The sequence below is a fragment of the Hemicordylus capensis genome, chromosome 12 (assembly GCF_027244095.1).
Source record: "Hemicordylus capensis ecotype Gifberg chromosome 12, rHemCap1.1.pri, whole genome shotgun sequence".
Lineage (NCBI taxonomy): Eukaryota > Metazoa > Chordata > Lepidosauria > Squamata > Cordylidae > Hemicordylus > Hemicordylus capensis.
This window is the reverse complement of record NC_069668.1, coordinates 7,085,696-7,112,180: the sequence shown is the minus strand read 5'-3', so window position 1 is coordinate 7,112,180 and position 26,485 is coordinate 7,085,696. Positions and strand designations below refer to the sequence as shown.

The 26,485-nt window shown below is 47.1% G+C and overlaps 1 protein-coding gene across 3 annotated transcripts in view; it reads right to left on the bottom strand.

Annotated features, from left to right (window-relative positions):
* The window catches only part of MYL10 (myosin light chain 10), a 63,358-nt gene that overhangs the window by 17,906 nt on the left and 18,967 nt on the right, over nucleotides 1-26,485 (bottom strand). The window contains exons 1-3 of one of the 3 annotated variants that reach the window (XM_053275527.1): nucleotides 10,394-10,410; nucleotides 10,068-10,200; nucleotides 1,109-1,198 (exon numbers count right to left, since the gene is read on the bottom strand). In XM_053275527.1, coding sequence (XP_053131502.1) covers nucleotides 1,109-1,189 — 81 coding nt within the window. In that variant the 5' untranslated portion in view covers nucleotides 1,190-1,198; nucleotides 10,068-10,200; nucleotides 10,394-10,410. Of the gene's footprint in view, nucleotides 1-1,108; nucleotides 1,199-10,067; nucleotides 10,201-10,393; nucleotides 10,456-26,485 lie in introns of those variants that run through there. The other 2 variants (XM_053275525.1, XM_053275524.1) reach the window with 2 other exon arrangements.

The following is a 26,485-nucleotide window of genomic DNA, read 5'->3' as shown; positions in this document are numbered from 1 at the left end:
AATTTAGCATTATTATTTAAAAGAGTATGAGTATTAGTAGTATTAGTATTTAATATTCGTATATAACAAGTTCTGGTAAGAATTCATCTGCCTACTTTCCTTTCCCATCTTAATTGATAACTACCATCCTCACAAGCTAGCCCATTTCTGCCATAAACATTCACGCATCTGCCATCTTGAACTGGGGTGGATGATATCATCACAAACAATGCCAATGAGGCATCTATATGTGTCTCTGTACCTGTAGCAAATTTGGTTCAAATCGGTTAGGCGGTTCACAAGTTAGGCCAAACGTTCACGTGTCCACTGTCTTTTATTGGGGTGGATGACATAATCAGAAACTAGGTTGTTGAGATGTCCCTTTGTGTCACTTACAATAATTGTACCAAATTTGGTTCAAATAAGTTAGACGGTCCTCAAGTTAGCCCACTTGCACCTCAAACATTCACACATCTGCCATCTTGAATTGAGATGGATGACATCACCATAAACTACACCATTGAGGCATCCTTATGTGTCCCTACAGCTGTAGCAAATTTAGTTCAAATCAGTTAGGCGGTTCACAAGTTGGCCCACTTGTGCCTCAAAAGTTTAAGCATCCGCCATCTTGAATTGGGGCCAGGGCATCGTCACTATTCAGCCATCAAGGTGTCTCTATGTGTCCCTACAACTATACCCAAGTTGGTTCATATTGGTCCAGGCAGGTGTGGCTCGTGAACGCGCCTCTGGGAGGGTGGCGGGTGGCTTCTTTCGGTGTAAACAGAGCTGGTGCTCTGTGCTGCCCAGCAGCCCCCGCGGTGAGGAATTGCCTTTGCCACTCATCTGGCTCCCACGGAGGCGAGCCCCCGCCAGCGGCCAGGTGAGTGGCGGAGGCGATTCCCTGCCACGGGGGCTGCTGGGCAGCATGGAGCACCGGCTCTGTTTACACTTAAAGATGCTGCCTGCCGCCCACCCACCCCCAGAGGCGCGCTCACGAGCCACCCCGGGTCCAGGCATTGCAAAGCTGAAAGGGGGCGACACACACATAGACACATGAACACACACAAACAATGCCGGATGATCTCATAAGCTTATTTTCTTTAAGGAAAGTAGGCTAAAAAGAACCTACCTCTTTAAATTCTTGGATCTGGCTTTGGTCAAACATGGAGAACACGTTGGAGCCGCCTCCTTCTTTCTTGTGCCTTGCCATTTTGGGAGCCTTTCAAGTGAAAAACATGATTTAATCAGAGTAGCAGGACCCATAACAATCACACACCATCTTACCTGAGCACATTTGATTGGAATTGGGTGAAATGGCTTAGGGCCTGGTGTAAATTGAGCTCTGAAATGTAAAGATGAGAAACTTTGGACCTAGAAAACTCTCAGGCCAGAGTATCCCAGTAGGAGAAATGGAGGCAAAGAGGTGACCCTGCACTTAGTTGGGTAGAAGAGGAAATTCCTCAAACTGTATCTATGCCACAACCCCAGGGACGGAACTCCTGCCTGGTTCGGGTCCGGGTGGGGGGTATGCCTTTAAGGGTGGGTAGACCGGGCCTCCGGCGAATGGTGTGCTTTGCAGCGCGCATGCGCGCGCGCGCAAAACACCATTATGCCGGAGGCCTTCCAAACGAGAGGAGCTCTGTGCCGGAGCTCCTCTCATTTCCTATCGGGTGAGTGGTGAGCGGGTGAGCGGGCGGGCGGGCAGCTAGCTGGGAGGGAGGGAGGGAGGGCGGGAGGGCTGGCAGTTCCTTTGGGAGTTCTTTCGCCGCCGCCGCGGCAGGTTTCCAGCGCCCCTATACTGGAAAATACGGGCGCTGGCGGGGGCAAGGAGGTGGGAGGGCTAAGCAAGCCCTCTCGCCCTTAAAGGCATACCCCCCACCCGGACCCGAACCAGGCAGGGCCGGACCGGTCCGGCAGTTCGGCCATTCTTTGGAATGGCCGCCGGACCGGTTCGGACACACTACTACAGGGAAGGCCCTGAGCTGGGTCTCACAATCAGTGAGACCCAGTTTCAGGAGCTGAGCGGGGACTCTCCCCATAGACGATCCAGGCAGGAGCCCTGGGCGGCCAGATTGGCCGCCCACACGATTGCTGGTTCCATGACGGAGCTGGCGGGGGCTGGAGGGAGCGGGGGCCGATTGGCCCCCGGAAGCTCCAGCATGCCCTGTGCAAGTGCGCAGGGCATGCTGGCGAGACCTCTGGAGCCGGGAGGCGGCTTTTCACCTCCCCTACGGGTTCCCCTCATGAGTAGCCACGGAGCAGAGGCGCACCGCGGCTACTCAAGATAGAAAAAAATGGGTTTTCGGAGCGCTTGCTCCGCAAACCTGGTTTTAGGGGAAGGGTACTTGAGCGAGTTACCTGCTCTAGAACCACCGGGCTCGCAGCCAAGCCCAGTGGTTCTCACGATTGCAGAAAATCGGGCTAGCAGAGGCTAGCCCAATTTTATGCAATCGTGAGAATAGCCTCCCTGTTAAATTGCAGAGGCCTTCTTTAGGGAAAGGTATGGGCAAAATCACCCGATTGAGTCAGCGACCTATAAACGCCTGCATTCAACTCCAGACCTTGACTGGGACAACACCTTGGCTGGAACAACACCTGCTCTGATGTGACTATCCAACTGGGAACTGTCCAAGGTGTCTCCCGTGTGTTTCTCCTTTGTCTTTATTTTTTTTAAATTATGAGCCCTTTTGGGACAGAGAACCATCTTTCCCCCCATTTCTTTTGCTTTGTAAGCCACTTTGAACTCTCTGCCCCCTGAAAAGCAGTAGTTATTTATTTATTTGGTTGGTTGGTTTATATACTGCTTTTCATTAAAATAATCTCAAAGCGGTTTACAATATAATTAAAACAATGCATAATTAACATACAAAAGTAGAGATAACATAAATATAAAAATAATGGAGACGTCTGTGGGGAGAGAAGGTTTGACTCACCCTCCCCACAGACGATCTCCTCTACTTCCCTAGGCGGGTGGATAGCCCGCTCAGATGGGCAGCTGTTGGAATGCCATGACGCACCACCGTGTGTCACCCCACCAACCGAAGCTACAATAATGCACCACGCAAGTGTGCAGTGCATTATTGGGACCCCCCGAGTGTGCTAGCAGCTGTGGCAAGCAGCCGCAGCTGACACACGATCAATAAATTGAGGTTAAGAGCGTGCTCGCTCCCTTACCCTCATTGAAGAGGGAGGCTACTTAGGAGGGTTTGCCACCGTGTAGCCACCGGGATCGGGCCCGATCCTGGCAGTTCACACAAGCATGCAAAACCAGGCTGGGCTCCCTTAGCCCGATTTTGCACGCTCGTGTGAATAGCCTCAATATCTCGATTTAAAATTTTTAAAACCCATTAAAAGTGATTCTGGGGAAGGGAACTGAGCCCTGAAAAGCCGTCTCTAGCAACCTGCACTGGCAAAACTTTAGCCAACTCCAGCCAGAGAGGCACGATGCCTCTAAATATCAATTATGGGGGAGCAACTGCAGGAGAGAGGGCATTTTCTCACCCTCCTGCCTGTGGTCTTCTCAGAGGCATCTGGTGGGCCACTGTGTGAAACAGGATGCTAGACTAGATAGTCCGCCTTGGGCCTGATCCAGCAGGGCTGTTCTTATATACAAGAGAAAAAAACAGGAGTAGTGTCCACCCAGGATGAAAATACAGTTGGGGCCTAAGCAGGACATCATTGTTAGACACAGAATGCTCTTTGTTTTGTCCCAAATATTGAATGAATGCTGCATAGCTGACCTGGATTTCTGAGTATTCTTTTTGGCTCTGTGTGTGTGTGTGTGTATGTGTGTGTGTGTGTGTGTGTGTGTGTGTGTGTGTGTGTGTGTGTCCCCATCAACACATGAAAATGAAAGGAAAAGCTAACCCTGAAATGTTCTGGCCAAGTTTCTTTCCCCCTGCTTTTTTCTGGATTTCCTCTGCAAACATTCTTAGCATTTTTCTTGGCTGCCAGGGTCAGGAACTCAGAGAAAGTGAAGGTTGCGGGACGGACAAAAAATAAGCAGAGAGTGTGAATCAGCATTGCTGCTGAGGGCAAAGTAAGGTCAAAGACAGTACGTGCTCTGTCTCTCTGTGTCTGGTGGATGTGAAATACACATCGCTCGATTTAAAGGCAGAAAGATGCCAGGGTGCAGAACTGACTGGAAGTCAAAGTGCTCCACTCTGCACATGTTCAGAGATAAACCTTTTCTTTATTATTACTCCTTCACGTGGCTGCCTGTTAGTTCCCAAGACATATTCACGAGGTTGGCTTTACTATGCTCAGTGCTAATGTAAGCCTCAAGGCTAGACTCTCACACTGAAGCACAGAGTTAGGAAAAGTCCAGAGTTACAGTTCAGTCATTTGGGGATGGAACTTATTGGTACTTATTGCTGCCCATAGAAAATAAAGAAGAAATCCAGGATTTTAGTGTAGTTGTGATCAGGTATGTCCACCTAGAAACTAAAAGAGGCAACCAAGACATCATAAAGCACTGAAAATAGCCGCTGCCTTCACAGCTGGCCTTGTGGTAGCAAGCATGAATTGTCCTCTTTGCTAAGCAGGGTCTGCCCTGATTTGCATTCGGAGGGGAGACATGTGAGCACTGTAAGATATTCCCCCTTAGGGGATGGGGTCGTAGCTCAGTGGACGAGCCCCTGCCTGCTTGCACACAGAAGGTTCCAAGTTCGCTCCCTGGCATCTCCAAGACAGAGCTGAGAGAGACTTCTGCCTGTAAACTCAGAGGAGACGCTGTCAGACTGTGTAGCTAGATTGGCCAGTGGTCTGACTCAGTATGAGGCAGCTTCCTATGTTCAGGCCTTCTTAAATTTTTCTTTCTGCTGCAACCAGAAACCATTCTGCCAAGGCAGCGTTCCATAATCTCAAGTGCTACCCTTTAAACACAGCCATCCTAGGCAGCAACCTACAATCTATCTAATGGTCTGGCCAGCACTAATGCCTATCATCTCCGTTCTCAACTCCCACGTGAACAGATTCCATTCAAAACCGGTGCATCGCCGTCTTTTGATCCTCTCCTTTTATGGGTGGCATTCCATCCCTCTGATCAATCCCTCTCCCTTTCCCAGTTCTGCTAAAATTAGACGATAAATCTAATCCAACTGTCTCCGTTTATGATGTCACGGCAGATGCCAATGAAGTGACACTCGGGTATTTGAGGATGGGAAAGGGTTTTGGATTCAGAGGCTTTGTAGCAGAGGGCTCTCCAGTTCATTGGAGCTTTGGGTGGGGAGTGTTCTTTATAGGCACGGAAACATTTTATGGGCTCCATGGGAGAGCAGTCAGATATCCACTAGGCTGGGAGCGTGTGCATACCATCAGAACACAGGAAGCTATCTCTGATTAAGGAACATAGGAACATAGGAAGCTGTCATATACTGAGTCAGACCATTGGTCTATCTAGCTCAGTATTGTCTTCACAGACTGCCAGCGGCTTCTCCAAGGTTGCAGGCAGGAATCTCTCCCTGCCCGATCTTGGAGATGCTGCCAGGGAGGGAACTTGGAACCTAGATGCTCTTCCCAGAGCGGTTCCATCCCCTGAGGGGAATATCTTGCAGTGCTCTCAATTCTAGTCTCTCATTCATATGCAACCAGGGTGGACCCTGCTTAGCTAAGAGGACGAGTCATGCTGGCTACCACAAGACGAGCACTCCTCTCATTTTTCCATCTAGCAAAGTATTATCTACTCTGACTGGAGGTGGCTCTCCAAGGTTTCAGGCAGGAGTCTCCCCGAGCCCTACCAAGAAATGCTGCCAGGCAATGAACTTGGGACCTTCTGCACGCAAGCAGATGCACTACCACTGAGCTACAGCCCCAGCACCCAGGAAGCTGCTGTTTACTGAGTTAGGCAACTGGTCCATCAATCTCAGTATTGTCTGCACTGACTGGCAGTGGCTTCTCCAGGGCTCCAGGCAGGAGTCTCTTTCAGCCCCATCTTGGAGATACTGCCAGGGAGGTAACCTGGAACCTCCTGCATGCAAAACAGATGCTCTACCACACTGAGCTACGGCCTTCTTCATCATGAGCCCCGCTGGGGAGGAGAGCTGGCCTTGTGGTAGCAAGCATGACTTGTCCGTTTAGCTAAGCAGGATATGCCCTGGTTGCATACAGATGGGAGACTAGAAGTGTGAGCATTGCAAGATATTCCCCTCCGGGGATGGAGCCGCTCTGGGAAGAGCAGAAGGTTCCAAGTTCCCTCCCTGGCAGCATCTCCAGTATAGGGCTGAGAGAGATTCCTGCCTGCAACCTTGGAGAAGCCTCTGCCAGTCTGTGAAGACAATACTGAGCTAGATAGACCAATGGTCTGACTCAGTATATGGCAGCTTCCTATGTTCCTATGCCTGTCTGTCTAAAGTTGCCACCGGCTCATCTGGCCTTCTCCATATTCGCCCCCAAGGCTTTGGAATGGACTCCTTGCAGGAATTAGACTTCCATCATCTCTGACAGCCTTGGAACAATCTTGAAGATCCAACCAGGCTTTGGGTTAAATTTTTTAATACGGTTTACATGTTTTTGACTGTATGGTTTTAAAAATTCTTGTGGATGCATTCTTTTCTTAAGTAAACAGTCTGGAGACATTTGTTGTAAGTGGCCTATGAGTATGCAAAATAGATAAATAAATAATCGCCATTTGTGGGTGGAGGTGTGATTTGGACCAGGACTACCACATAGGGAAAGACTTGCCTTGTGTAGCAGCCTTGATTTAAATCTTACCCCCACCTTCTCTCCGTTGCATTTTTGAAAAACAGGAAAATATGTTGGGAGCTAAATTATCCCAGCATTGTTATTACATTATTTCAATATTGAATAGACTGATTATTTGTTAAACAGCTTTCCCCTGCTTTCGGGTCCACAACTCAACAGGCAGAGCTATTTTGTCCTATATAGGAATCCGTTGCAGAATCCACAGACCCCTCCGGAGCTTGGTGAGAGCGAGGCGGATTGCTTCCGGGCCCTTCTGGAATGTTCCGGAGCAGAACCATCCCATTTATCCCTAGAGCAGACCCTGGTGGAACTGCCTTTTGCATTACTCCGTGCTTGCAATGGCATCCGTGTGGCCTCAAAAGATGAGATCTTTCTATTCGCTGTTATCCACCTTCTCCTCAGGCCTCCCCATATTTAGAATGGCTAAAATGGTCTGCCTTGTAAACATTATTGCATTATTTCAGACAACTGTGCTTTTTCTCACATAATCCTTTGGAAGCAGCATTACAGTACAGCCCAAACGTTACGATGCTATTAAACCTCAGTAATATTTATAAATCCTTTAAGACATTGTAAAGTGCGAGAGGTTGGAAAGGGGGTTTAGGGGAATGGAAAACTTCCCTGCGGAGTTCATTTAGCATAATTACATATACATTTCTCTCTGATTAATAAAGAATGATCGCTTCCTTATGTACAGACATCCTCAGGTTGCTTTAATTAAGATTATTGCTATCATTATTCAGTTGAGGGGAGTAATTTTCCCCCCTTCCTTCCACCATTTTAAATGTGTCTGATGTTTCCCTGAGATTCCAGGTGCTTTGGAAAATATATTTTCACAAAGCGCAAAGGAAAGACAATAATGAATTATAATAAGCATCAAACACCACATACATTACCTCTGTAATCTTAGCAGAAACCCTGTAAGAGAATTCAAGGAAACTTCCAATCTTTCAAGGGGACATACCTGGAATGCCCCAGGTCTCATAGCAAAGATCAGTTTGAGCATCGCTTACTCATGATGATCGGCCATCTTCCATCACAGAACCATGGTGGTCACCCATCCAGGGGATGACCAGACATAGACCTGCTTAGCTTCAGCCGGGTGGCTGCATCATGTGCCCTCAGACCATGTCCTGAAATGACTCCACATGGCTGATGGCTCCATGCATCCAACCTGAAGGGCATACCCAGCCAATGCCACCCAGAGCCTTCGGATGGGGCAGAATATAAATGTAATAAATAAATAACAAATATAACATGTCATCCATGATTGAATGCAAGGACAGATCTACAGATACCGAGGCTATTCTCACGACCTCCAAAGACTGAGCTAGGGAAGCCCAGCCCGGCCCGGTTTTCAGAGGTCGTGTGCTGCAACAGAAGCTGCGCCGCTCCCAGCAGCAAACCTCCTTAACTGCCCCCACCTTTAGGAACACAGGAAGCTGCCATATACTGACTGAGTCAGACCATTGGTCTATCTAGCTCAGCATTGTCTACACAGACTGGCAGCAGCTTCTCCAAGGTTGCAGGCAGGAATCTCTCTCAGCCCTGTCTTGGAAATGCTGCCAGCCCAGGGAGGGAATTTGGGACCTTCTGCTCTTCCCAGAGCAGCTCCATCCCCTGAGGGGAATCTCTTCCAGGGCTCACACTTCTAGTCTCCCATTCAGATGCAACCAGGGTGGACCCTGCTTAGCTAAGGGGACAAGTCATGCTTGCTACCACAAGACCAGCTCTCCTCTCCCTTAAACAAGCTTAGTGGAGCGAGCACTCCGCTAACCCCATTTCACTGATCATGAGTTGCCATGGTGCGGCTCCGCATCACAGCAACTCACAAGGAGACCCCCCAACCGGGAGGCTCCTGCAAGCCTCCCGGTCTCGAGGGTCTCCCCAGAATCCTGGGAATCCTGGGACTTCTGGGGGCCAGGTGGCCCCCAATCCCCGCCACTCCTACAGGCTCCGTAACGAAGCTGTTAATCATGTGGGCGGCCAATCTGATTTCCCAGGGCAAGCTCCCTGCTTGTCTGTGGGGAGAGCCCGGTTAGGCTCTGCACACGGATCACCCAATGCATTTTGAAGTTGTTCTGCAGTTTATCAGGGCCTTCTTACATGTGGTTCTCTGACACAGCAAACTATTAACATCAATATTGTTGTTGTTGTATATACTGCTTTTCAGCTATAAACAAGTTTTCACAGCAATTTTCTCCAAAGTACTGCTCTCCTGTCCTTCAAATCCCTCCTCCAAAACTCATCTTCTCCACATAGGCTTTAATCTTAAACCCATCTTTCCCACATAGGCTTTGCCTTTAATCTTTACTCCCAGGACATAGGGACATAGGCACATAGGAAGCTGCCTTAAACCAAGTCATACCACTGGTCCACTGAACTCAGTGAGGCTATTCTCACGATCGGCCAAAAGCAGGCTAAGGTTGCCTAGACCACTTTTGGGCGAGCGTGAAAAACACTGGGCTCGCAGGCGAGCCCGGCTTCCTCAGAGCAGGTAACCGCTTAAGTAGCCCTCCCCTTAGACGAGATTAGCGGAACCCTGTCTATTTGATCGTGTATTGCCGCGCCGCGGCCAAACATGAGGAGACTCCTGCCGGGAGGCTGAAAAAAGCCCCCCCCCGGGGGTCTCTCCAGGATGCCTCATGCATTATCGCACGGCATCGTGGAACTTCAAGAGCCCCGGATCCCCGCACACACGGCCCCTGATCCCCGTAGCCCACACTGGCCCCAGATCCCCACAGCCCACGCCGGCTCCGTGACGGAGCTGGCAGTTGTGTGAGTGGCCGATCTGGCCGCCCAGGGCTGCAGGTGTGCTCGTCTGCGGGGTGGGCAGGCTAACCCCACTCAGGCGCTTCCCACTGCTCATGAGAACCGCTTCATTGTTATCTACACTGACTGACAGCAGCTCTCCAAGGTTACATGCTAGAGTATCTCCCAGCCCTAACTAGAGATGCTGCCAGGGACCGAACCTGGGACCTCCTGCATGCAAGCAGATGCTCTACCGATGAGCTCCGCTCCATCCTCTAAGAGGAATATCTTACCCCAGACAGAGCTCCCATGTAGCTCATCCACCCAAATGCAAACCAAGGCAGACCCTACTCAGGAAAGGGGACAATTAATGCTCACTACTGCATCTGCAAGACCAGTTCTCCTCCATGGTCCTCTATTATCTTCCATGGACAAACCACCATAGGCTAGGTTGGAGGTCCTAATGGCCCAAATCATGCCCAGGCCAGTTCCAGCTTGGGGTGGGATTGGAGTGAGGACTCAGAAAACTGAAAGGGGATGGGAAGGTCAGAAGAAAGTTGAGAAGCTAAGAACAAGCCAAGAACAAAACAAGCCTCTTGTCCTGCCACAAAACTCTTCCCAGAATCTCATGGTACCTTTTTAATTGGTGGAGGGCTTGATCAGGTCACAGATGTCAAGACCTAAGATGGCCACACTCTCTCGACTGGAAAAGCCCTTCTTGGGATCTAGGACCCAACTCTCATAACTTTCTGTCTTTGGCTATGTTGTCTAGGAGTGGAAGGAAGGAAGGAAGGAAGGAAGGAAGGAAGGAAGGAAGGAAGGAAGGAAGGAAGGAAGGAAGGAAGGAATTACTTCTAAATGCTACAAAATTAAATCCCAAGATAAACTGCATTTTTTTTCTAGAATTCCTGCTAACCAAGGAAAAGGAAGGAAGGAAGGAAAGAAGGAAGGAAGAGCCTACCATGTTGAAGTTTTTCTCTTCACCTTCTCTGCCAACCAGCCAGTCAACCCACACAATGACTATTGTCCCCCTATATATAGTATCATTCCGGAGTGAAAATATGCCTGTTCTAAGTTTAGACAATGGATGCAGGATTGCCGAAGCACAACAACTGGCCCCCAAAGCCATTCCAAACCTTTGCTGCCCACGGTGTGTCTTTGCTTCACAGAGCGAATGCAGTAGTGAACGGAGGCAGTGGACTCTTGTTGGTTCACTAGGCCAGCTGCTTTTGCCATGAAGGAATTCTGGGATGCAGAATGTCTTTGCATCTCAGAGTCTGCTTTCTCTTGTAACTTCTTGCAAGTTAGAAAACAGCTCCAAACTAGAAAAAAGAAGGGGGCAGATAAAAGGTCTTGGAGAGAGAGAGAGAGAGAGAGAGAGAGAGAGAGAGAGAGAGAGAGAGAGAGAGAGGTTATTTAATTGTCCTAAAAATTTCAGTCAGGTAATTAGAGAACTAGCTGATTCAGGCAGCCAGCAATTTCCCTATGATGCTGAGAGGGGGAATGAGAGAAAGAGAAAGGGGGGAAGCTCCGATAATTGATGCTGAATGTTTAACCTGAAATATTTAATACCAAATTTACGTATGGCTCCATCTAGGGTCCTTTCTATTCCCACTCTCCCATCTGTTTGTCTTGTCTGGGGCCGCTCATTTGCATATATATATTTCATTTGGCAAGGAAGAGAGATCTGAAAGCCTGAATTGATCGATAATTAATTGGTCTGCTCCATCCTCCCTCCCCCTATAAAAGGGTTTCAACTCTTGTGGTAGGCTTAAACACCTGCAGCAGGTGAGGTGAGTTTTGGCTACATGGGAGCAAGCTATGGAGAGACGGGAGTTACATGGAACAGGAAACGAGGGATAAGCTGCCTGTCATGCAGGTGGTTCGCCACAGCCATCCATCTCACCACACATACATTCCCACAGGTACCCCCCACCCGGGGTTCCTAGGAACACTATCGGAAGCCCATGCTTTTAGATGAATCAAACCAGAGCATCTTCATGTGCTCTTTATACTCACTGCACTCCAAGGGGTAGCAAGGAGTAGCTCCTTCTAACTTGGCAAAGAGGCACCTTTTTAACGTGGTGATTCTCTTTATTTAGCAGGGGGAGAGTAACTGGCCCTCTCCACCCCCAGCACAGCATCCCTCCAGTGGCTGTTGCTGGTGTCTGTCTTGTGTTTCTTTTTAGATTGTGAGCCCTTTGGGGACAGAGAGCCATCTTATTTATTTATTGTTTCTCTGTGTAAACCACCCTGAGCCATTTCTGGAAGGGTGGTATAGAAATCAAATGAATGAATGAGTTGGTGCTCTCCCCCACAAATATTTTCTGCTCCCACCCCTTCCTCTGCCCCATGCACTAGACTGGAGGTTTACCCCTTCAGACAATGCAGTGTCAGACAATGCAGTCATAGGATATTATGGTCCTCTAGATTGAATTAATTATTGTAAAGGCTTCTGTTGTTTAAACAAGCCTCATTCACCCACTCCTCTACCCTAGAATGAGCCGTTGAAGTCAGTGCAGCCAGGTAGGGAGAAGACTCCTCCAGCCTCCCAGGAGTTGGGCCAACCCCTTTGCTTGCTTCCTGGCCAGGAACCAGGCTGGCTGAGTCCTTATCTGCAGGGGGTGGTGCAGGGTACTCTCCCTTGCAGATTGCCGCTGGCCTGCTACTGACCTCTCTCCCCACTCATCTTTCCTGCCGCATGGTCTTGGACAGGAAGAGGAAATTAGCCTGGAAAGCAGACTGGAAGGTTTGTCCTAATAAAAAAAATACAACGAGGTCATCCACATAATCAAAATCTATGTCCTACTTTGGTTTGGGAACTGTATGTGCTCCCAATTTTTGGCTGTGTGGAAGCAAGGAAAGAGGAAAACCAGGGTGGAAGTGATTGTGTGAAGCAAGGTAGGAGGAAAAGATACTCAGCTTCTCCTCCTACCTTGCTTCCACACAAGCACTTCTACTCAGGTTTTCCTCTTGCCTTGCTTCCACACAACTGAAAAATTGGGAGCACACACAGCTCCCTAACCTGAGAAGAACACAGTTTTTGATTGTGTGAATGACCTCAGTCTTTTCTAAGAGGAATCTGGCCTATTTTCCCAATAAATCTGAAAATGTCAAGCAGGCTTCATATATAAGATCAATAAACTAACAGCCAATGTTACCTCTAAGTAATGCATAGCAAAACCCTCACTCCCCTAATAACATTCTTGGCCACCTCTTGGCTCCCGCAAACTGGGTTGTTCTAGAGTCATCCCTCTTCCGCTACAACCATGGTCAGGAAATTTTGGCCACGAGTTGTGTTTGCCCTGCCCCAAAATGGGGACTTGCTCCTGTCTGTCTCGCTGCGAGGCTAGAATCTGTATCGAATCTGACAGACACGGAGCTCCCTTTCATCCTCCAAGTTCACTTCCTGTTACTTCCAGCGTATTGCAGAGTGTCAAGCAGGCTAATCTGTTATGAATGAAACGCAGACTAATCTAAACAAGCACAGGAGGCCGGTGACATAATAGAAAGTGGCCACAGAAGGATACCTTGTTGGTCCATGGCTGTGCATTTCCCTTCGATATCCATGGACGATATCGTAGACACGAGCATAGTGGTGTTGGCTACAGCCCCCTGGAATTATGGGATTCACCCAGATTTTAAGTATCTCATCCAGATTGCTTAGTCCATCCAGATTCGCCCAGATTTCATCTTTCTTTCTTTTTTAAAAGCTAAGCTTTAGCCCATCTAGAAGCAGAGTTACCGAGCAAAACGTGCAGTTACTATTCTGATCAGAAATTATTTTCAAGCCAATTTACATAATATGCAAATTAGGCACCCAGATTTGGCAAGCTAGAATATGGCAACTCTAGCAACATGGGACCATGAATTATATCTAAACAAATAATTCCCCTTCCTTACCTTTAGTCTCCCTCCTTCCATTTTCCCTATTTCTTGATCACTGTGCCCGGTAGATCACAGATCCTGCTTTTGCCTTTCTATGGTTGTCTTTTCAAACACCTTACTATTATTTCTTCAGCCCCGCGCAGCAGACTTGCAGTGGCTGTTGTTGGTGTTTACTTTGTGTATCTTTTTAGACTGCGAACCCGTTGGGGGGGGGCACTTTTTTCTAAACTATGGCTACCACCAATATTTATATATTGCTTTTCAACAAAAGTTTCCAAAGTGGTTTACATAGAGAAAATAATAAATAAATGAGATGGCTTCCTGTCCCCAAAGGACTCACAATCGAAAATGAAATATAAGATAGACATCAGCAACAGTCACCAGAGGGATGCTGTGCTGGGGGTGGATAGGCACAGTTGCCCATCAAGTATTCTTGCACGCACGACAAGGCCTTCTCAGTCATGGCCCCCAGGCTTTGGGGTGCTCCCCCAGCTGACATCTGCTCCTCAGTCTCCTTGACAGTTTTTAGGGGGGGAAATAAGTTGTGGCTCTTTGTCCAGGCTTTTGAATGCAAGTATTATTTTTTACTGCTGCTGTGTGTGTTTTATGTATTATTCTTAATGGGTTTTTAAATTTTTAAATAGCAATTATATGTTTATATTTATATTATCTGTACTTTTGCATTTTAATTCTGTATTGTTTTAATTATGGTAAACTGCTTTGAGGTTATCTGTACCTTTGTATTGTAATTATACATTGTTTTAATGATATTGTAAACCGCTTTGAGATTATTTTAAGGAAATGTGGCATATACATTGAACAGTAGATAAATAAATAAATAAAATGTATATACTGCTTTTCAACACAAACAGAAGTTCATGGCACAGTTTAAATAGCAATGGAGAGGAAAAAAGTCCCCTGTTCCAAAAGGAATTCTCCATCTAAACATGTGCACACATTGAGGAGACGCCAGCAGCAGCCACTGGAAAATAAGCTGCATTGGGTTGAAGAGGGACAGCTGCTCTCTCCCTACTTGTATTAATATTTATTTATTTATTTATTTATTGGTACATTTTATAGCCCGTTCTTCCTCCAAGAAGCTCAACCTACATACTTAGGTTTCTCCTCACAACAACCCTGTGAAGTAGGTGAGGCTGAGAGAGAAGTGACTGGCCCAGAGTCACATCCAGCAAGTTTCATGGCTGAATGGGGATTTGAACTCAGGTCTCCCCAGTCCCAGTCCAGCACTCTAACCACTACACCACGCAGGCTCTCATATAAAAGCCACCACCTAACAAGGGGCCTCTGTGTCTAGTTAGCAGGAGGTTTTACACACAGCAGATTTTACCGTGCATTTACCGGGAGGCTTTACTGCGATACCAACTTAAAGCTGTCTCAAAAAAATGCTGAAAATAGTGGAGTTCTTTACTCCAGAGATCAATCAGGCTACACTCGGGAGCAGTGGGAAACCCGAATTGCACGTGTAGACTGCTTCCCGATAACTTGCACGGACTTCGGGGGAAATCTGGCCAATATGTGTACTTGTACCCTCCATTCCGGAGGAGATGCGAGCTAAAAGCAAAAACCTCACGGTAAAACTGTTGTGCGTAAAACTTCCAGGGGTGCTTCTTCTTCTTAAAATGTGTTTCTTCTCTGTCTCTTTGCAGGGGGAAAGCTATTTCTTCCCTTGGCTTGAGCGTTAAGAATGTCCTGACAAAGGACTCTGTCCTCACCCAGAGGTATGTCCTAATCCCATTCTGGGGGAAATTCATGTCTGCTCCGCTCATTAATGTCAAGGAACAGCAGAAGGAGCATAAATTTTTTCCGACAAAGATGGTGCAATATATACATAATCTTCCCTGATGTATAGTGTAGGACACTGATGGCTGACTGATGAGAGAGAGAGGAAATCCAGGCTTTTAGAAGTGTCCAGGGCCGGACTGGGGGCACTGGGAGGGGGGGAATGTGTTTGGGGAGGGCGCTGGGTTTTAGTTTGGATTTATGTGTTAGGTTAGGAAATTTAAAAAATACTTCAATACTGGCTTATTTATTTATTTATAATAGTAAATACAAGCTTGAAAATTATACACATTATCTTTACATTTTATGCTCTTTTAAAGTGAAGTGACTACACTGATAAATAGGCTGGTGCTCTCTGTCTCTGTCCTGGAATCCTGGCAACATAAAGTTAATATGGAAGTATGCCGCTAAATGTTAGCAATGCTACCTACAGGATTTGTCATCCCCAGAGTTTTTGTTTTCAATTTCTTTCAAATATATATGCATATATACTCGGACCAGGGATAAACTTGTTTTGTGTCTTGTATAGCAGGTGCTTTCCTTAACTTTTTCTTGTGTGGAAGAAAGGCCTGGTACTGGACTCTCCCCAGGGCAATTCTCATGCTGGCCAGGGTTGTATTTTATATTGGCCTGGATTTGGACAATTTTTTACCTCTGCTACTCTGTTCTATCCCTGCTGGCCAAATAAGTAATAATCTGCAGTACTGTTTGTGCATACATTCATGATTAAGCAGGCAAAATATTCAAGTAGTCCTTGCTCCTTATTTTCACCCTTTTATTTGTTTATTTGTTTATTTATTTTACATTTTATATCCCGCTCTTCCTCCAAGGAGCCCAGAGCAGGGTACTACATACTTGAGTTTCTCCTCACAACAACCCTGTGAAGTAGGTGAGGCTGAGAGAGAAGTGACTGGCCCAGAGTCACCCAGCCAGCAAGTCTCATGGCTGAATGGGGATTTGAACTCAGGTCTCCCTGGTTCTAGTCCAGCACTCTAACCACTACACCATGCTGACTATCTTAAAAATAGTCCCTACCTATGCCTGTAAATTTGACTCAATTAAGTCAAAATAATCATACTGAAAATTAAATTCAACATTATACTGCATTAAGGAATTAAAATCTACTGCATTTTTGCCCTGGATTCTACAGGCACTGCATGTTTTGCACTCAATACATTGCCATCCCCTAAGGCCTTCACATTTGCTGTCAACTCCAGAACAATTTAAAACATAATGGAAGTCCTATAAAAAAGCAATATTTATAGATGAGGTTTATTTCATGCTCCAGAAAACCAGAAGCTCTCTGACATTTCATAGTAGAGCAGCATCAGTGCTGACTATTCTCAAAGTTCACTTTTCTTCCCTCTCAGTAACACCAGAGCACTGTTCCCTCTAACAGGGATTCCCAGATGCTGTTCACTACAACTCCCAGCATTCTCAGCTGCAGTTGCATTTGGCTGGGGATTCTGGGAGCTGTAGTCAACAACATCTGAGAATCTCTGTTAGAGGTTTGCTTACTTTTGGAAATGATTCTTTCCCCCCTCACTCTTCCCCACTCAGTCAGTCACAGCCACCAGCAGAATCACAGACACAGAGTGATTTTATGCCTGATATCTCCCCATTTCACACACCCCATTGCCCCATATACAGTGGGTATAGGAAAGAATCACCCCCTTTGATAGACCTTAAATTCTGGTTCCCTTACATCCTGAAATGAAAACACAAAGAAAATTCCCTTCACCAGCTGTACTTATCCAATGCAACCTATAACATCCAACTGAAAAACATCACAATTACAGTCCAGAACAAGTGTCAGAAACAAAAAACAAGAATTACAGAGATTGAAAAAGGATCACCCCCCCAATGTCAATATTTTGTTGAACCACCTTTTGCTTTAATAACAGCCTTGAGTCTGTTGGGATACTTCTCTATCAACCTTGCACATCTAGACGGAGCAATATTTGCCCACTCCTCCATACAGAACTGTTCAAGTTCGGTCACATTGGATGGTAGGTGTTGGTGGACTGGGAGAAATTCTTTCTCCCCTCTTCTCCACTCAGTCACACAGCCACCAGCAGAATCACAGACAGACTGATATCTCCCCATTTCACAAAACATCCCCCATATGCATGCATGAATGATTGAAATGATGCATTGCTTACTGTTTTGAAATGGATGAGACTGTGTGTGTGTGTGCTCTTGCTCCCCATGTCTCCTGACCTGAAGATCCTCACTGACGTGACTGAGGTGAAGAGTGAGTCTGTGCACGTACAGAGTGAGAGAGAGCAAGCGAGGAGGAAGCAGGAAGGTAGTAGTGGAGGAGACTGCCTCTTTCTAATGTTTTAATTAGTAAGGAGAGAGGGACCAGGTTGGTTCCCAATCCCAGCACTTGGGAGACATGACTGGAGGCTGAAATCATTTATTTCTGCAGTTAATAATAGCAGCGATTTGGAGGCGCCAAGTTCAAATTAAGCAACTACTTTGACTTGACTCAGAGGGCAGCAAGGAGAACAGGGGCGTATCTAGGGTGGGGCAGGCAGGGCACGTGCCCCGGGTGCCACTTGAAGGGGGGGTGCAATTTCTTAAAATTTCAAAAAAAAATTAAATGGTCACCAAAAACAAAATGGCCACTGGGCATGCTCAAATGGCCTCTGTGAGGCCCTAGGGCATGCCACGCCTCACAGAGGCCATTTGAGCTTGCACAGTGGCCATTTTGTTTTCAGCGGCCATTTTTTAAAAAAATATTTTTAAAAATGACCACTGCACATGCTCAAATGGTGCCTGTGAGGCTCTAGAGGCCAGTGGGAGGAGGGGAAAACTTTGCAGACCCCCCACAGCCTTTAGGAAGTCCCCTGAAGGGGCTACAGGTATTTTTTTAAAAAAATAATAATAATATAATATGTCACTGCACACATATTCAGATTGGCACTATGTACAGAGAATCAGGGCTTGTGAATACTGAGCTGAAGTTTATGAGCTAAGATTGTATCCATTTGCTCTTACTTTGCTTCTTGTGATACATGAGTTAAATGTGATGTCTTAATAATATGGCTATTAATGGTGAGTTTGTCTTTGAATCAATGTGAAATCCTTAGTATTAAGGCCCACTGGGAGTTTCTTGCTCTTTCTCTCATTTTAACTGTCTTTCCGAAATACTAGAATATATTCCAAGCAGTGACACAGTTTACTCGGCATATCCTTTAATTATTTTCAGAGTATCTGGGAAAAGTCAAATTCTCCATTGATTTTTAAAACGTATGTAATCGTGATGCTACAATGCATAGCAGAGAGTTAGACAGGCACTTCTATTTCATTTTTCCAAGTACACCTCCGCATAATATTTGGGGATTTCATGAGTCCCAGCATACTGAAATTCGTAGTTTTCCAGCATTTTCTTGGTCTGGCTACGTCCACTGCTAAATAGTTTTTGAAATATTAAAAGATTAACAAGCTTGACTTGTATTTTTCAGCTGACATTAAGGTAAAGTTATCTGAAAGATGGGTGTCAGATGTTAGGACAGAGGGTGCAATTTCAGTGCTTGCCCTAGGCGCTATTTTCCCTAGATACGCCTCTGAAGGAGAATGAATGAAAGGAAGCCTGCTGCCCGGCATGCATTCCCCGCCCCTCCCCCTCTGCATGAATCACTCGATGGACTGTCACTCTCTGAGCAGCAGCAGCACAGCAGCAACCTGCCTGGATGCAGAGATTCCCTGCCCTCTGCAAGAGAGAGGTGCTGGTGAAACGGAGGAAGGAGGGGGCCAGGGCTCGGGCAGGCTGGCGGAGGCGCCGCTCACATTCAGAAGCAGGGCGCAGCGCACGCACAGTCACATACACACAGGCTTCTGCGCTCTGCAAGAGAGGAAGGCGCTGCACGCTGGCTCAGCTGCTGGTACAACGGAGGCAGGAGGGGGCTGGGGGGGCACTCAGGCAGGCTGGCGGAGCCGCCGCTCTCACTCTCAGAAAGCAGCAGGGGCGCACGCACACACAGGCTGCGCTGCACCCTACAAGAGAGGAAGGTGCTGCGCGCTGGTACAATGGAGCGGAGCGGAGCGGAGGCAAGAGGGGGCCGGGGAGGTGCCAGCGCCGCTCACACTCTTGGAAGGCAGGGCGCAGTAGGCAAGATTCCCCGGTGGCTGGTTGCACCCTGCAAGAGAAGAAGGTGCTGCTGGGAGCTGCCAGGACAACGGAGGCAGGGAGGGGGCTGGGGCTGAGGGAGGAGGCGCCGCTCAAACTCCTCTCTCGGAGAAATCAGCAGGGCACGTGCGCACACACACAGAGGCAAGAGGAGAGGTCGGGCTGTGGAGACGGGAGGGCGCTCATTCTCAGAGTGCCTCAGGACGCATCGGGCAAATGCCTTGCTGCCCGGCAGGCCAGTCTGAGCCTGGAAGTGTCCTCAAGAATGCCTAGACTAAATCTGGCCAAAAAGAACAGAAAAGTCGGGAGCGACGTTCTCTAGAGTCTAGACAACAGAACTAAAGGAGTAGTGGTAGCTTTGATGGACACTGAAGCTAAGAGAATAGTTCCATTTTACAGAACCCTTAAATATTATAGGTAGTATCTGAAACATGAAAAATACATCGGTAATGAAATCATAATTTCTGGACACTGTTTATGATTCCGTTACCAGAATATTTTGCACATTTTGGACACCATCTGAAATATTGATGGGTTTGTAAAAACATGGCATTACCATAGATGTTAGGAACATAGGAAGCTGCCATATACTGAGTCAGACCATTCGTCCATTTAGCCCAGTATTGTCTATACAGACTGGCAGCAGCTTCTCCAAGGTTGCAGGCAGGAATCTCTCTCAGCCCTATCTTGGAGATGCTGCCAGCGAGATAACTTGAAACCTTCTGCTCTTTCCAGAGCAGCTCCATCCCCTGAGGGGAAGAACTTATGGTGCTCACACATCAAGTCTCCCATTCATATGCAACCAGGGTGGACCCTGCTTAGCTAAGGGGACAAGTCATGTTTGGTACAACAAGACCAGCACTCCTCTTATCTTGCCAGAGGGTATATATAGTATTAACTTGAACCATTTTTGATTCCATTACCGATATATTTTGCATGTTTGGGACACCATTTGAAATATTGATGGGTTTGTAAAAACATGAAAACATGGCCTTATAGTAAATGTTGTATTGCCAGAGGGTATATATAGTACTAACTTGAAAATCTGCTTATGGCTACAGTCATTCAAAAAATTGCAACATGCCTGATTTTATTATCCTTGGAATTGCCCCCCAAACTGATTCCATTACACTTGGAATTGCCCCAAATTGGTTGGAACATGTCCCTGAGCAGCAAAATATTGCTAGGAACTGAAATAAGCACGACCCACCCAAGATCTCCATCAGCTGGGAGCAGCAGATGTGATTGTCTGTCCCTGATAAATAGAGAGAGTTGAAGCATGGGCAGTTTTGAGATGATATGGAAGCTGCCTTGGAAAGGGTGGGAGATGGACATGCCGTTGTCAAACCTGGCACGTTGCCTCCCCTGACTCTAATCTTCTCACAGATGTTGCGTTCCTGCTTTGATCCTGCAAAATGTCCCAAGAGGCTATGGGTAATAGGATGCCAGTCTCAGATTTGGCCAGAATAGCTACCAGCTCACATCTTAAAATGTTTCGGACCCACAAAATTGGATCTGCTTTTAGCAGGACCACCATCTGAGAGAGGAAAGCAAGAGAGCTGGGTCTGGTATTTGGCAGCCGTACGGTCTCTTTTGTTGTCCGCCGATATAAAGCCCTTTAGTCTTTTTGACCTTAGAGGCAGCTGCATGTTCTTAGGGGGACATTAACAGGACACCTAACATGGTCACAGAAAAGCCATCGATTTCAGCTGCAATCCAGACACAGGCATTATGTCACCGTCAATACTGATTTAACTCAGCTGCAAACTGCTTTACAGATCCCTGAACAAAAAAGTCCCATTGGGGCAGAGATTGCAGGCCAGTATCCTAAGAGGATATATCCTAAGTGGATGGTAGACATGATCAGTTCCAGAGCAAGAGGCAAAACTTCATAAAGACCCACCAGGCAGGGATCTCTCTCAGCCCAGTCTCTTGGAGACGCCAAGGAGGGAATTTAGAACCTTTTGCATGCACGAAAGCAAGCAAGCAGGAGCTCTTCCCAGATCGGCCCCATAATATCTTACAGTGCTCACAAATGTACACTCCCATTCAAATGCAAGGTAGGGTGGACCCTGGTTAGTAAAGGGGACAATTCATGCTTGCTGAATTGCAAGCATGAAGGACCAGCTCCTAGGACCAGCTTCTAGGATGGAGCCTTCTCTGCTGCGACACCAGCTTGACCCCCTCTATTACCTCCAAGGGAGGAACCGTTTTAAGAATGTCAGATTTCCCCTTGGGTAAAAGGTAGCCTGCCATCAAGTCAATTTCGACTCCTGGCGTCCACAGAGCCCTGTGTTTTTCTTTGGTAAAATACAGGAGGGGTTGACCATGGCCTCCTCCCGCGCAGTATGAGATGATGCCTTTCAGCATCTTCCTATATCACTGCTGCCCGATATAGTACCAACGGGGATTCGAACTGGCAACCTTCTGCTTCTTAGTCAAGCATTTCCTTGCTACCCCTAAAAGATTCTCCTCACTCTGAAGACCCTGACATTTGGAGAGAATGTCCACATAGGAAGGTAGAGATATTTTTCTATTTTCGCATCTATGGTTTTCTGCTGATATTTCTGTGGGTGGGCGCTAGATATATTTAAAAACTGGTTTTAATGGATATTTTACTAGTTGAGTTGCGTTAATACCACTTTGGGGGACTTTATAAATGAAAACGGAAACGGGGTTTAGAAGTGTCGCTATAAACATCCCACCTCTACTCCCCCCCCCCCGCCCCCCAGAGGCCTCCACAAGAGAATTCACATTTTCTGCAGCAGAAATGTCTTTGGTCAAGGTTCAGTTTTCTCCTGCCAGCTGTTCAGGATGCAAGCTGGGAATCCCTGCCCTTGTGAGTGAGCTGCCAAAATACACAGGAGAGGAGTTGCAGGGGGTGTGTGTGTGTGTGTGTGTGTGTGTCTCCCCACACACGCGCGCACACACACACACAGAGACAAAACCAGTCCATAGTGTCATGCTCTTAAATCCACTTACTAAGAGAGAAGGTGGCAGCTGTCACCAGGAAAATGGATAACACCCACCACCACAACCCACCCCACCCCTCCCCAAATGATAAATTAACCCTGGTGACAAACGCAGGTCAGAGAAAGAATCTTAACACATAGCGGCGGCAATGGAGCCTACAGTTCAATTAAATATTGATCTAACACAATGACTTTTTGCATCCAGATCCCTCCTGGTGTCAGATGGAAGCAACTGATCCTTTAGCACATGGACGGATTCGTATTTGTGGGCTGTGGCTCAATGGAGAAGAGAGCTGGTCTTGTAGTAGCCAGCATGACTTGTCCCCTTAGCTAAGCAGGGTCCGCCCTGGTTGTGTGAGCACTGGAAGATCTTCCCCTCAGGGGATGGAGCCAGGGGCGCATCTAGGGTAGGACAGGCAGGGCACGTGCCCCGGGCGCCACTTGAAGTCGGGGCGCCATTTTGTAAAATTTAAAAAAAATTTAAAATGGCTGCCGAAAACAAAATGGCCACCATGCATGCTCAAATGGCCTCTGTGAGGTCCTAGGTCATGCCAGGCCTTGCAGAGGCCATTTGAGCATGCGTGGTGGCCATTTTGTTTTCAGTGGCCTTTAAAAAAAAAAAAAGATTATTTTTAAAATTGGCCACCGCACATGCTCAAATGGTACCTGTGAGGCCATAGAGGCCAGCGGGGTGAAGGGGAACCTTTGAAAAAAACTGCACAAACTTTAGGAAGCCCCCCAAAGGGGCTACAGGTTTAAAAAAAATTAAAAATTAATATAATATAAGACACTGTACACATATTCAGATTGGCACTATGTACAGAGAATCAGGGCTTGTGAATACTGAGCTGACGCTTATGAGCTAGGATTGTATTCATTTGCTCTTACTTTGCTTCTTGTGATAAGTGAGTTAAATGTGATGTCTTGCTAATATGGCTTTTAATGGTGAGTTTGTCTTTGAATCAGTGTGAAATCCTTAATATTAAGGCCCACTGGGAGTTTCTTGCTCTCTTTCTCTCATTTTAACTGTCTTTCTGAAAGACTAGAATATATTCCAAGCAGTGACACAGTTTACTCTGCATATCCTTTAATTATTTTCAGAGTATCTGGGAAAAGTCAAATTCTCCATTGATTTTTAAAACTTATGTAATGGTGATGCTACAATGCATAGTAGAGAATTAGACAGGCACTTCTGTTTAGTTTTCCAAGTACATCTCCACATAGTATTTGGGTATTTCATGAGCCCCAGCATACTGAAATTTGTAGTTTTCCAGCATTTTTTGATCTGGCTAAGTCCACTGCTAAATAGTTTTTGAAATATTAAAAGATTAACGAGCCTGACTTGTATTTTTCAGCTGATATTATGGTAAAGTTATCTGAAAGATGGGTGTCAGATGCTTGGACAGGGGGTGCAATTTCAGTGCTTGCCCTAGGCGCTCTTTTCCCTAGATACGCCTCTGGATGGAGCAGCTCTTGGAAGAGCAGTAGGTTCCAAGCAGAAGGTTCCAAGTTCCCTCCCTGGTTTCTCCAAGAGAGGGCTGAGAGAGATCCCTGCCTGCAACCTTGGAGAAGCCGCTGCCAGTCTGGGTTGACAATACTGAGCTAGATGGACCAATGGTCTGACTCAGTCTATTGCAGCTTCCTATGTTCTTAATAAGGACTCCAGCTCAGGGAATCCAGAGCTGCCTGGAGTGAAAGGATCTCTCTCTCTCTCTCTCTCTCTCTCTCTCTCTCTCTCTCTCTCTCTTAATTGCTGGCTATTGAAAGCCAATAATTTCTCCCCCACCCCGCCAGCACAGCACTCCATGTCAAAAGGCAGGGAGGGTCCAATGCTAGTTTGACCAAAGCCTAGCAGCTGCAGTCCAACATCTCTGGTTCCCACGGCATGGCTGTCAATCCTGTTCTCGGGTTGACTGAGTGCTGAAAGCAACCATTCCAGGGGTGAAGGGTGAGGCTTTTGGATCAAGGGGCAGAGTCCCAAGCAGATGTCACAGCTTCCTGCCTTGGGCAAGGGGGGTGGACTAGATAGAAGACCTCCCAGACCCCAGCCTTAAAACTCTATGGGTCTACAGGAAAGGCACCTGGCGTGGCATGGGGCTGGTGCTCCCCACAGTGAGGGTGCAACTCTCTCCTGGGATCCATATGGCCGAGAGAGAAAAGGACAGGGAAGACAGGAGCTTCTGGCCTTTGCCTTTCACCCTCTCAGCCCAGCTTGGGCAATGGGAAGCAAGCTCCTTTAGTTCCCTCTTTTCATTTGTCTGCCAGCCCCAAAATCAAAACTCGGCCTGATTTGGGGGAGGGGAATGTGTGTGGGGGGAAGCTCCCTACCCTGCTTCCCGGGTCCCCTGAGTTGCGCTGTGCTCTGGAAATCGGCCGGAAATCTCCGTTTTCCCCCTCCTCCTTTTTTTTTAAAAAATGGAGCCATTTTAAATGGTCTATGATTCAACAATTTATGTTTTTAAAAGATTTTAAAAGTATTTTTAATTGGTCTTAAATGGCTCTGAACTGTTATAGATTTGTTTTCATATTGTTTAAACCTGTTTGTTTGAAATGGTGTATGTTGTTGTATTTTACTTGTTGGGCACTGTCCAGAGCCTTTGGATTCCTGCCTGCAACCTTGGAGAAGCCGCTGGTTCCTATCATAGGGTGGTATAGAAGCATAACAAATGAATGAATGAATGAATGAATGGGAGGTTCCAGCTGGAAATTACCTTCACTGTCATTTCCGGCCACCCCTGACCTGTGGATACGTGAGGTCAGCGTGTTTTTCCTCCTCTTTTCCCTCATATGGCGGATGTCTTTTACCCAACCGACCACAGTTACGCAGATGCATGGGGAACGAATCTGCAGATATCAAGGTCTGCCTGTGGTGTTTACACAAACTGGCAGCAGCTTCTCCAAGGCTGCAGGCAGGAATCTCTCTCAGCCCTGTCTTGGAGATGCTGCCAGGGAGGAAATTTGAAACCTAGATGCTCTTCCCAGAGCAGCTCCATTCCCTGTGGGGAATCTCTTAACAGTGCTCACACTTCTAGTCTCCAATTCATATGCAAACAGGGCAGACCCTGCTTAACTAAGGGGACAAGAAGTCAAGCAAGCAGTTGTTAAAATCATAGGAACATAGGAAGCTGCCCTATACTGAGTCCCTATACTGAGTCCTTGGTCCATCTAGCTCACTATTGTCTTCACAGACTTCACAGACTGGCAGCGGTTTCTACAAGGCTGCAGGCAGGAGTCTCTTCCAGCCCTCTCTTGGAGATGCTGCCAGGGAGGGAACTTGGAACCTTCTGTATGCAAGCAGGCAGGTGCTTTCCCCAGAACAGCCCTATCCCCATGAGGTAATATCTTACAGTGCCCACACATGTAGTCTCCCCTTCAGATGCAAACCAGGGTGCACCCTGCTTAGCAAAGGGGCCAATCCAGGCTTGCAACCACAATATATTCAAATAATAAAATTAAGAGAGGCAGAAGCAAAGAGACAGCGGGGAGAAAGCTGGAAAGGAAGCCCTGACGCAGCCGTGTCAAAGCGCGTGCAGCTCTGTCACTCCACAGTCTAATGCAAAAGGACCTTCGCTACTCCACTCCGTGAATGAACATGACTAACGACCTCAGTCAAACGCTCCTGGTCAGATTCTAAATCTTCTCCTGCCTCTCTTCCACCTCCCTCGCCCCTTCCTCATTTCTCTGAATTAGTTTTAGGCCTGCTGTGAGATAAATCGAGTGTCACATTTGTTCCAATTGGCAAAATAAATTGACCCAGTTATTTGCAAAGAAAAGAGAGAAACGGGGAGGCGAGGAGAGGGATGATGAGGTGAAAGGGGCATCAGCATTAGCATCGTTAACAGTCAAAAGGTGGCCATGCCTAAGAAGAATCAATCGTGGATTCTTACACTTAAGCAGCTTCTGGGGGATTCTTTCCTGGGATGTGTCTAAAACAGGCGAGAGAGATTTTTGGAAGGAGTCAAGTTTCAATTAAAATTATGGAATGGCATTGCTGCCTTGAAAAAACGGATTTAATCTTCCTTATCCACAAGCTCTTCAGGCCAGTGATAACGTTTAAAGATCTCAACCTGTACATATTCCACCTGTGCCTTCAGAACACTTCCAATGTTCTGGCTTCTGTCCCGTGTAAATAACTGGCCCCTTTTTGCATCTTGGGGAGGTACCTTTTTAGAATGACCTAGCCTGCTTCCTACCGACCTTGGGAACGGCCGGGCTTGCAGGCGAGCCTGGTGGTTCCCAGGCGGCTAGCCCACCTCAT